Here is a 12,518-nt window from a genome sequence, read left to right on the forward strand (position 1 = left end):
CACAGTGATCAGGCAGCTTGCCAGCTCTGCCTTCTCCTGCCTCTACCTAGACGATTCTCTTCATCCTAATGAGCTCTGTCAGAATGGCATTTGACATAAGCCATCAATAAAGCACAGCTGACAGACATTAAGAGTCCGAAAATCCAGGCTATCCCTGGCCCCTGCACTTCATTGTGGAGTCGACTCCAACAACCAAATTGGTATCCTCTTGTAGTTAAAATGAATGATATTGCTTGTAGGTTTCCATCAGAAAAAAATCTAATGGATCTTGTACAGTCTTTCATTAGTGTACATAAAGTTTTATGCAGATTTGTAAGCTGGTTATTCCTTGATGGAGATTTTTCTTTAGAGCTGTGCATTTGCACATGATAGACTTATTTATAAAGACACTGAATGGATATAAATGGATATGCTCCTTGATTAGAAAATCACAACCTTGGCCAGTGAAAACATATCAGTTTTTAATTGATGTTGAGTGCAATTGTACACAGAGGCTCTTGTCTGGAGTGAACCTTGCTGCTTACAGATTGGTGCTCATCTACTGTTGCACATGATGCTGTTCAACACCAGGTCAAAGAAACTGCACTGTTTAATAGAAACTAGTTCACTGAAAGATGCCTTTTTTACTGCTATGCCATGGGAGAGTGTATAGTTTGCTATGAAGTCATTTTTATTTCAAGGTGAAGTCACTGCACGCTCAGTGTGATTCATTCCCTCATCTAATGCACACTTAATTTTTTTTTAACTTTTTTTTCATCTGTGTCACGTTTCCTGAATCTACTGTATGCAAGAAATTATAAAAAAAAAAAACATAAATAAATAAAGACATTTACTGAATTCAACAAACCATGTATGATCAAAAATAAATAAATAAATAAAAATAGCTCAGCTGATATACAACACATTAAATCACAAAATCCTTAAGAGATATGTGTAAATGTCACTGTTGAGAAAGCTGTGATAGTGCAGACAAAAGAGCAAAGTAGCTTGCTAGTAGACATTTATTGACAGAAGTGTGTGTGTGTGTGTGTGTGTGTGTGTGTGTGTGTGTGTGTGTGTGTGTGTGTGTGTGTGTGTGTGTGTGTGTGTGTTTTGACTTGGAGCAGTTGAGCCTCTTAGACAATGTGAAGTGGAGGTGAGGCCCAGGCGGCATGGTGGTGGCATTGTGACCTGTGCCCTGACTCACGCATCATGTAGCTCCCTGGTGCCAGAGGACCCCCTGACTGAAATGAGTTTTGACTCCTGTCACCTTTGGGTGTCGTCAAGCACCAATGACATGAATTTATTTATTTATTTTTTTCTTCTTTTTGGTGGGGGAGAGAGGATGACCAGTGTCCCTACCAGAAAAGGAATGTAAGGAGGACACATTGGGGAGCTTTCCAGATGGAATTAAAACAGCAAAACAAAAAAGAGGTTTGCTGGCCAGTATTCATACACTAAGATATTCATGTGTAAATGCTCTGTGTTTACGCCTCCTCCAGTGCTGACAGTGATAGCGTTACAATCTCAATCAGAAACTTTCAATTTACTGGTGTCATAATAACCTTACTGTAAATTATTAACCAAATTGTGATGTTATGAAACATGCAATGTTATGAAAAAAAGAGCACTAGTTCTCTTATAATGTAAGCCTGATGTATTATAAAATGTGTTAGTGAATAAACTAAAGACACAGTGTGTGGGTGGCTGCAGAGAAAGGTCTAAAGACCAAACATTCAATCATCCCACCTGTTTTGACACCTTGTAGCTGCAGTACATACATGAGAAACATTTTGTTCGTATTATTATTATTATTATTATTATTATTATTATTATTATTATTAATATATTATTATTAGTTAAAAATCCTCTCATACAGTACACTGGTTTGAAAACTTTACCCTGGTGTTGTACATCAGAAAATGCCACACTGAGCAGCTTGCTTTCATTCACTAAGTTGTGGCTATGTGTGACTGAAAGTAAATGAGTGACTCAAAAGAAAAGTAGACCACTGCATGACAATTTTGTGGGATTTTTTTTTTGTGTGTGTGTGTGTGTCTGTGTCTGTGTGTGTGTGGAAAGTCACTTACTGCTGTGGTCAATTTCTGCTTCATAAATACAACTATTCACCATTACCAGCTTGGCAGGTTGGCTCTAATAACAAATTGTTGCTTCATACAGACAATCACTTTGTTGTGCAAGTGCTATAGGTGATGTCGTGCATTTGTTTATGTGCAATTTCTGCTCTCTGTTGCTCTGGCTTTTCCACAAACACTCACAAACATAGGCTTTATAAAGTGGTGCAGTGTGCACTATACACTCCCCCTAGTTTCATTTAGCCCTTTATCTGGCCAGAGATTGACTGCATTCAAGAGTGGAATGGATGTAATAATTGCATGCACTCTATAACATGCTCCACAAATGTGTTTTTGAAGGAAAAAAAGGGTATGTTTCAAGGTATTCCTAATGGCTTTCTGCCAAGAATTCGAGGTTTGCTCTCACTGTATTGTTTATTTGCAACAGCCAAATGTAGTCCCTTCTCTCAAATTTGCAACCCGCAGGGAAGATGGAACATTGAGATTGTGGAAAACCTTCAATGCTGGATCCCACTTTTATGCAGCATGACAATGCCAGATTTCATTGAATGTATATCTATCTACAGGCCACAGATGGTTAGTAAACCCTTTTGTAATATGTTGGAGCACTGTAGAGATTTACAGAACAGAAAACCTCTTTGACCTGTAGATGCAAAGCTTTTCTATGGCTTCACTGTGTAAACGGTTGGCACCTCTATTGGTAAAATACCCATTTTCATATTATATTTAAAAATAAAACTCTCCAGTGTAATTATTTATGGCTACTGGTGTCAAAGCTTCAGCAGAGGCATTGTTGAATTATGTTTTCTTTAAACTGCTGAAATGAATTTGCTAAGTGGATATAAGGTGAATATGTGCACTGATTATGATAACAATGGCCTGACTGAGCTGTGATACACTGTGAAACAAAAGCTTAAGGGGATGGTATGTGTGTCAGAGCAGGTCTGGCCATGTGTGTGCGCCCCCACACTGACTGCTGCAGTGTTCTGACGCTCCTCTATCCATGTCAGCAGGGCTGTGTGACTGAAAGGCACTGGATTATGTACACTAGGGGCCAATGGGTCAGTGGATAAGAAGTCTTCTCTGTTACCACAAATCCATAGATTAAACATAGCATCGAGAGCTACTGCTGCCCTGAGGGCAAATGGGTCTGAAACACAACTCTGAGAGAGCTTTGGCTTAACCCTTCTGTCACTGTGGAGCCACGTGGCAGCATATGAGTGGAGGCTTTTCTTTAAGTCCCACTGCATGAAGCAGGCCTTTTAAATGCGTCCGGGTCATCCAGGGGTTATTGGTAATGTTGCTGACATGATATCTTAATTGGAAAGTTAATCCTGTGCAAGGGCAGCTGACAATCGGTTAAAACAGCACAGAAAAAAAACAAAACAAAACACTGCAGCCTGTGAACACACAGGAATGTTTCATCCTCTGCTTTTGCAAGCTAAACAGTTTGCAAAAGTGAGAATGTGCCTCAGGCAATTAAAAAATACACACTACCTTTGGGTGGCACTGATTTACTTCAGTCTGCCTTGTTCTATAAGAAGCCTAAGTGGAATGAGTTTACAGTACAGATTATGTTAGTGCAAATGTGTTATGATGTCTTTCAGTGCCAGATTGGCATTTACCAGTGATGCTTATTGTGTGTAAACTCTGTTGTGCCTGTGCACATATTTGCATACGTCTCAGTGAGTTTACAGATATAAAGAGCAGGAGTGATGCAGTGGAGAGCAGATGGAGAGGGAAAGGTGCTGTAGGTCTGTATGGGATAGTGGCAGAATTGCTGTTGGTGACAAGCTCTTGTAGTGTCTAGTCTGCTCCAGTGATCCTAAGGAATCTGGGTCATTTCCAGCCTGATCCCACTGTTCCCCATTCCTTCCCTCTCTCTGCCCAGAGCGAGCTACGACCCAGCTACATGCTAATGATGAACTGAATAAACTGTGAGGAAACTGACCAGTGGTACTCAGTAAGGTGCACAACACCTCTGTGCTGCTCCTCTTGCATTTTTTATAATTCTCTGAGCTGTGATTTGTCACTGAACTGCTGCACAACTTTACAAACAAGCTGCATCTAACGATCACAAATGTATAGCTAGTGAACTGCTTCAAAACCCTTAATTCACTAGTTAGTCCTGTAAGTATATTTGTTTGCATTTGTACACAATGATAAACGTGACTATTTTCACTTTATTGTCAAGTTGACATACTTAAGTTGTAAGGTTTCTCCTTGACCCCAGAAAGAGGAGCTGCAGAAATGTTCAATAATAAAGGGAGTTAAAAAATTTGAAAACACTTTAAACTAATTTAATTAGGATTTTTGTCTTTCTTTACCATCTTAATAGGCTTCACAAAGGATTTAATTAAAAATACTATATGGAAACCAATTAAACAATCCAATAACTTTTTTTCTTGTCTTTTTCCTGACTATATAGTTGTGCAGCATACATTGCAAAGAAGTGTTGACCAGATATGTATCCAGCTACCTTATACACTTTATAAATGATCAAACAAATTAGTAAATTATACTAATAAATTAGTATAATTCTAAATTCATCGTTGAGGACTGCGTAGATTACAGTAGGCAATGATTCAAGAAGCAATTGGACAACAGAAAGAAGAAACAGGCGTGTTTGAATGAGATCCACTGTGTTTCTCTGCTGAATATGTGGAGATATTGGTGTCAGGAGGCCTGTCTCATGGTGACACAGTGACATAGGCCTGGACTTATGAGCGGGATACAGTGGGGCCTATGTAATACTTTGACCGAGCCCTCATCTCTTTAAATAAAAGATAAAATTATAGCTGCAGTAAATTGGAAAAAGATGCTACCCCCTAAAATACGAAGGAAAAGCATTTGCACGCATCAATAAACGTCTGCAGCTGTTTATGAGTAATACTAAATACTAAACCAAACATTCACAGTGAAAAAAAAAATCGTGTCACATTCTTTTGCCATTTTATAAATGTTTAAAGCGAGCATATATGACCTAGAAGTGTTGCTTACACAGCATGGTCTACAATTGTTATTTGCAGCCCTCCGTTTAAGAGATCCAAACCTTGCAATGTTTAATTGATAACGCGCTTCCTCCAGGAAAGCATTGCAGTCCTTGTAAATTTAGTTTGGGGCTGCAAGCCTGCAGCGATTAAATATTTACAGGCAGCTAAATATTTCAGACCAGCACCTTGTCAGTCGCCCTCACAATTTACTTCTTCTTCCTTATCTGATGGAGGGTCTTATTCTTTATTTACAAGTTGTTGGTGCAAGAATATGGGAGAACGATGCGCCCCGACAGACGCAGGTTAATTTGTTTCTGTGAAATTCAGCAGCATCCCTCTGGTGTAGTCGCTGTATATCTGGCATTTTCCATTAACTAGTCAAAACAGATTTGACTAGTTTATGGAACTAGCAAGACTGATAAACAAATAAATCTATCAGCATTAAGTCTCAATGCTGCAATTTTTGATTAATGCCTTGTTGTTAACAGTTGGTGGATGAAAACGTGGTCTCCACTAAAATCAGCGACAGAATGAACAGCATCATGTGCAGAAGGCATTTCATAACCTCGCATCAAGAGTCTATATTTATGGGGAAAAAAATCCCGAAGGGGATTCAAGTCTTGTATGTTGGTTGTGCGTGTGCACATGCACGAATAAGGAGAGATAGTGGGAGAGAGAATGTGAGTGTGTACGTGTGGGAGGGAGGGGGGTATCTGTGAAAATAATATCAGGCTTTTCCGTCAGAATGAACTTTACTACTGTATCCAGCCATGAAATAATCTGACCCGACACTTCAAACCATCTGCGCTATCTATCCGCCCTCTTATTTACTAAATCAGCCTGCGCACAAAACGGAGTGTGTCTGATAGCCTACTAAAACCCCGAGTAGCCTGGCGGGGCCTAGATAATCCTATATACACACACATTTCACCCCTGTTATGTTTTATAGCCATCACAAACTAGACGCAACAGCCATGTAGGCTGATGTGCGGTTGGAATGGATAAAACAGATAAGTTTCTGTTACCCATATTTATTTTCATATGTAGTCTATACATAATAAAAACGGAGCTTTTTTTTCTTGCATGGTGTGAAATAGAAGCGGCCATCGTTAAGCGACCATAAAGATTTTCTATAGGCTAATTAATTAAATTTTTTAAGGTTGGACAAAATTTAGGGGGCAGTTCAAGATTAAAAAACTGAAACTGACGGTAATTAAGTCATGTGGGAATTTTAATACCTACAACTGATATAGGATTTAATTATTATATTAACTAAATAACATTTTAAATTATAAAATAAATACAAATTGTATATTTCTTTTTAACAAGAGATGATAGGTAGGACCGCAGTAATAAAATATAGGCCATATTAAGCACGAGATGTTTCACGTTTGTGGGCAATGCTCAATATAATAGCTAAATTTTTTAAATCTACGGATATAATCTGCTGATTTTTTTTTTTTTTTACCTCAGGGCAGTTTGTAGTCAGTGGAGATGTGTCATTCGGCTGTAAAGCCCCTTTAAAGCGCTCTAAAGGGAGACTGGGCTGCGCGTGTTTGTCTGCTCTGGCACTTCACCACACAGGCTGAAGTCTTTTTCTTTTTTTTTTTTAACACCGCCCGCCGCCGCACAAAGGCGCAGGCTGTTCAGGAAGCACGGCGGGGCAGCAAAACGTTTGAAAACGCGAAGCAAAAAGGTCAAAATGTTTATATTATTTTTGAAAAGGGAGGCGCTGAGATCTCCTTTCCGCCTGATTGGCCGAACTTGACATTGATTGACGTGCATCCATGGCAACCGGGCAGCCAATCTGCCAAGTCCAATAGGAAATCATCAGAGGGGGCTTGACTGGCTCCCCCCCTTAAAAATACATCTCAGCTCCGGCTTTAATTCTTTCTTACATTCAGCTCCAGCCTACCTTAAAAAAAATACACCGCCGCTCAGGCTTTAATATTTTCCTGCATCTCCAGCTCTGTGCCTGCCAAGTTTACCAAACCCGATGATGCGGTAGCCGGCCCCTACGCAGCATCGTCCCTCCTCCGCGGTCTTTGGTGTTTGTGTTTTCACGGCCGGTCAGACGATTGGTTCGGTAACTTCAGGATTGCCTTGTTTTTCGGGTGTCTTGGATTGCCTTGGCGTACAGAAGGAAGAAGCGGAGGACCCGAGGCGGAGGAGAGAGAGAGAGAGGAGAAAGGAGGGGGAGAGGGAAAGACAGGAGAAGCCTCCATGTTTCAGCTTCCCATCTTGAATTTCAGCCCCCAGCAGGTTGCCGGGGTCTGCGAGACTCTGGAGGAGAGCGGGGACGTCGAGCGCCTGGGCCGCTTCCTCTGGTCGCTGCCCGTCGCGCCAGCGGCCTGCGAGGTCCTCAATAAGAACGAGTCGGTGCTGCGGGCCCGAGCTGTGGTCGCCTTCCACACTGGCAATTTCCGTGAACTCTACCACATCCTGGAGAACCACAAGTTCACCAAAGAGTCACACACGAAGCTGCAGGCGCTGTGGCTCGAAGCGCACTACCAGGAGGCCGAGAAGCTGCGGGGCCGCCCGCTGGGGCCAGTGGACAAATACAGGGTGCGGAAGAAGTTTCCCCTACCCAGAACCATTTGGGATGGAGAGCAGAAAACCCACTGCTTCAAGGAGAGAACCCGGCATTTGTTAAGAGAATGGTACTTGCAGGATCCTTACCCAAATCCCAGTAAAAAGAGGGAGCTTGCACAGGCTACTGGACTTACACCCACACAAGTGGGAAATTGGTTCAAAAATCGCAGACAAAGAGACAGAGCAGCTGCTGCGAAGAACAGGTGAGCTTCATGCATCCTTTAGCTGCGGCTCTTAAATGATACAATAATCGAAAAGAAAAATATTATTCACCAAGTTTGTCAGACGTTCACTTCACTGTAAAACAGACCTGAATAGAGCCAGTCAACCCTGACATAAATTCTTTTGATATTCTGGATTATCTTTTAATCCCCACAGTATTTTCTTAGTTTGTAATAGATTCTGCCCTCAAAATCCATAATGACATTAAACTGAAGGGGGTTGAAATGTCAGCGATGGTGACAAGAACAAAACTACAGTGTTCATAGTGTCATTTTGAATTATTTGGATTCTGCATGAGTGACATGTTTTCAGTAGTAGAGTGTGATAATATCAACACTGGACAATGTATTGAAACAAACTACACTATTTTCTTTAATGAATGCTTGTTTGTAGTTTAATAGATCAATGACTACTTTTAAAACAACAATAATAATAAAAAAAACAGGGTACGTGTCATATTAGGCTTTTTTTTTTCTCTTCCTTTTTTTTACCACATTTGTTTTAATAAAGCTTTTTATGTGCTTTCCAAGGACACAAATCCCAAAAAGTATCTAGTGAGATTAGGCGTTAATTGTGCTTTTTGGTTAAGTAAAGCTAAATTGTATAAGCTTTCAATCTATTCCAATAATGATATGATTAATTCCTACATAATAACTTGTATTTAAATAAAGACTATATTCATTTTAAATATCCTTTATCGTTTTAATATATATATTTATATAGCTTTTTTTGTTCAGTTTACGGGATAGAGAAAAATAGATTCTTTATTTATTTATTTTTCTAATTGGATTTAAGCTATCAAGCACTGAGTATTTCTGAACTTCTAAAATAACTTAAATATATATATATATTGTCCTGTCTTTCTGTCCTTTGTCCAGGCTACAGCAGCAGGTTATGTCCGGCGGCTCGGTTCGCTCCCTGGCGGACGACGATGGCACCGTGGACCGCTTGGGGAACTCGTCCAGTCCCGAGGCCAGTCTGTCCAGTAAAGCCGCTGCCTCGGCCATCTCCATCACCTCCAGCGACAGTGAATGTGACATCTAACGGGCAGATCAGAGTTTGTTGGCGAATTAAAGAGGATACGAGTGAAAGACAATCTAATAAAACAAGTAATAGTGCCTGCGCTGAGCTAAAAGAAAAAAATAATAGACACACACTCTTACACACACATACACGCACACACAAACTGATTTTTGACGGCTGCCAAAACATGAGATGATCCGTGATGTGCGACGGACTGCCCGTCATTTTCCTTTTAGGCCTATAATTTTGTTTGAGTTTTACCCACTTGTGGATAACTGAAAACGGGCAAAACACATTTCACGGACTAATAACGCTTCAAGATGAACCGTAAAAATGAAGAAAAGTTTAGAAAAAAAAGAAAAAGAAAAAGGGATGATGGCACCCAACTTGCCTAACCTGCTGTTCTCTGTGGGTATTTCATGTTGAAAAGAACTGTGATATTTTTACTTTAAAGTTTTATAAATAATGTTTATTTGCTTATTTAAAACGATCTGCTCTACTGTCTCTTCGAATTTCATATTCATTTGCTTGGTGTTTTTAATACTTACCTTGTACACAGGTAAACCTGTTGAGCATGCGCGCTTTAGTGAAATTGTGTTTCCGTAAAAAGAAAAAGTAAAGATAACTTAATAAAATAATTGTTGATCAAAAAAAGAAAAAAAAAAAAACAAATATAATTTTAGTCTCCCTTTTTTTAACTTCGTGTGTGGGGAAAACATAAATTTATGAATATAAATATGAATATGATTTGATCCCTGCAATACATCCTCCTGGCTGTTTTCATTCAGAGAAGCATTTTAAGGACTATAATGCCACGATGCTGTATTTACTGACACGTTTTAGAGCGAGGTCTAATTGGCCAACATGCTCTGCGTCCTGTAATGCAGGGTGACAGCGAGAGGTCACAGAGAGGCCGGCTCACTAACCCGGATGATCCGCGGGAGAGATCATAGAGATCAAAACACAGCAGATTGTAAACCTGAGCTTACACTGCACATGCAGAAGGACAAACAAAAACAGACTTCTTCAAACGTGCAAGTGTCTGTTTTCCCAACACATCAGCCATGAGCCATAATTCAAGTTTTAATTAACATGTGCATACTATGGCACCTCCAATTATTTTATAATACATGTGCCCATAATGAGCACATATTTTCTATTTTCATTCATGTTTTTTTTTTTTTTTTTAGAACTTTTTATTTATTTACAGTGTAACAATTTAAAATCCAAGACAATATTTTCTTTCAGGAGCGGCTTTTATTCTGTCGGTGCATGCCATTGACTTTGAGATGGTCTTTTCGATGATGAAAAGAATTCCAGCATCCTGTTATAGCAAAAAAAAAAAAAAAAAAAAAAAAGGACTAAAATGGCAAAGTCAGAAAAAAAAATGTTTTTTCTAATTGATTTGGCTTCCACCTGGCTGTCCCTCTATTATCGAGGCTACAGTAACTTCTGAGACAGAGAAAAGCCTTTCAGTTTGAACAAAACAGAAGCCAAAATCTGTAGATGGTGAAAGGAAAAAAGTGAAGAGAAATAAATTGGAGCTTTCTTTCTTCCTTTTTTTTCCGGGTTTTTTTTCTGCACCTCTTTCAAACTACATGGAAAAAAAAAAACTAAATATTTCCGTTTCTTTTGAGAGTGAGGACGACCGAGGGACCAGATGAAAAAAATCTGTCTTGCAGTCAATAAGGTTGTCAAACTGGTCAGCGGTAATCAGTGCTAATGATGGGTCTGGGGTCCCAGCTTGGACAAAGGGGGCCCTGCTGCTTTTTGTGTTGTGTGAAGGGAAGCGACTGCGGGTCCCTCTCCACAGAAAAGACTCCTGTGAAGATAGTCTGGAGCACGGAAAACACAACTTCTCCAACGCGTGTATGTATCTCTTGGTGTGAATTAGTATGTGAGTGCATGCGCGCGCCTACTCTTTACAATGTGAACTCATGGCTTGCTTGTTAAAGGATTTAATCGCCAGTTTCTGAATTCTAGCAACCTGCTAATATAGGTACAGGACATTTAGCTTCAGTGAGTTTATTAATCAACAAATAAACTAGATGCTGTGGTCTAAATTAAACAAAACGAGGCATCTTTTGTCATTGTTGTCTATAGAAAGTATTGAACGCTGTTCATATTCAAATTATTTCAAACGAGTTGATTAAAAGTGCTGAGGACCATATTTCAGATGTAATATGCGATGAAGTATGCTGCAGCCTTGGCTGTATCTGAGTTTACAAAGGTGCATGTTACACCTATTTGACGAGCTCTCGTCTTAGTGCATTTGACTTAGACTCCTTGTTACTGTATTATAATAATAATAATAATAATAATAATAATAATAATAATGATACTAATAATAATAATAATAATAATAATAATAATAATAATAATAATAATAATATTAAAGTAGAACACTGCACAACAGTTTTGTAATGTCTTTTTCTCGTTTGTTTTTTGTTTTATTTTGCTGCTTTGTTGTTTATTTTTTTCTTTTTCTTTCTTTTTTTTTTGTTTTTTGATGTTGTTTTTGTTAAAGTCACGAAACTAGCGCGTTTACAAAAACTTTATCTTTCTACTGGTCGAAATCTAGCTAGAAAGTAGCTCCAAATGTCGTCTTTCTCAGAAATTGTAATGTGCGCATTACGATCGGTGTTTAAATTAAAGTAGCCCCAGCCTTATGGGGGCTGTGGACCAGCAGGAAAGAATATCTCTTACAGAACTTTAAAAAATCAGCACCCCAATGTGTCATTTAAGAGAGAAAAATAATAAGCAAATTAAGCATTTTCAAACAGCTCGATGTGAACAAACGGCAGGGCAGCAGGTCTGTCTGTGGTGGAAGAACATGGGCTGCAGGTGTCATGATAAAACAACCAACTACATGCGGGCTGTGTGCTTGGGAATTCATCTGCACTCAATGTGTTTGCAGGGAAATGTTTAGTGACAGTTTCACAGATTGTTGTGAGACTGTTGGTGATGAACCTGCCGCACCGTTGCCAGTAGATCCGGCTTTTGGTGATCACTTATAATGCAGGCTGCTCTCACAAATCATAGTGTTAGCCTCTTCTTAAATACTATGTTCAGTAATGGAGAAGAGAGCGGTTAATAGGGTTAGGATTACTTTTTATGTTCATTGATGCCCTGCAGTTGTAATTTTAAGTGGGTTTTATATACTCAAGTTCTGTACTCAAGCACGGCATTCTCCTTTAGGCTAAACGTAGATGCTGTAGTACCACAATGTAGCTCTGCTTTTTTATTTTCCATGCCCTGAATTGGTTTCCGATTTAGACAGGTTTACACGTTATAGTGCAGTGAGTACTTTTGGTACTTGAGTGTCCCTTGAATCTTTAGCATGGTACCGCTGTCCTGAGAATAAGAATAAGAATAAGAATAAGAATAAGAATAAGAATAAGAATAAGAATAAGAATAAGAATAAAATGAATATAAAAAAAGAAATAGGAAAATACTTTTCATAGATTACCATTATTGGACATTTACCACACAATTTGCCACTTCTCGAAGTGGTCGAGAGGTCACATATTGGGGGTAAATGTGTTTTTATCAGCCGGGCTTTTCTCCCCCTCTCTCTTTTGTACCCAGATTGCTCGTTGTTGACAAGGTTAGA

The 12,518-nt window shown here is 39.3% G+C and overlaps 1 protein-coding gene across 1 annotated transcript; it reads left to right on the forward strand.

Moving 5' to 3' along the window:
- The first annotated feature begins 7,005 nt into the window (after positions 1-7,005).
- Positions 7,006-9,948, forward strand: six6a (SIX homeobox 6a). Its single transcript, XM_041972038.1, has 2 exons — positions 7,006-7,863; positions 8,761-9,948. The coding sequence occupies exons 1-2, from the start codon at positions 7,292-7,294 to the stop codon at positions 8,924-8,926; spliced, it is 738 nt and encodes a 245-aa protein (XP_041827972.1). The 5' UTR covers positions 7,006-7,291; the 3' UTR covers positions 8,927-9,948.
- Positions 9,949-12,518: the final 2,570 nt, after the last annotated feature.

The sequence above is a fragment of the Melanotaenia boesemani genome, chromosome 20 (genome assembly GCF_017639745.1).
Source record: "Melanotaenia boesemani isolate fMelBoe1 chromosome 20, fMelBoe1.pri, whole genome shotgun sequence".
Lineage (NCBI taxonomy): Eukaryota > Metazoa > Chordata > Actinopteri > Atheriniformes > Melanotaeniidae > Melanotaenia > Melanotaenia boesemani.

Coding starts and splice junctions, on each gene's coding strand:
- six6a (XM_041972038.1), top strand. CDS start 7,292: ATGTTTCAGCTTCCCATCTTGAATTTCAGCCCCCAGCAGGTTGCCGGG. Junction 7,864..8,760: donor GCAGCTGCTGCGAAGAACAG/GTGAGCTTCATG, acceptor TCCTTTGTCCAG/GCTACAGCAGCAGGTTATGT.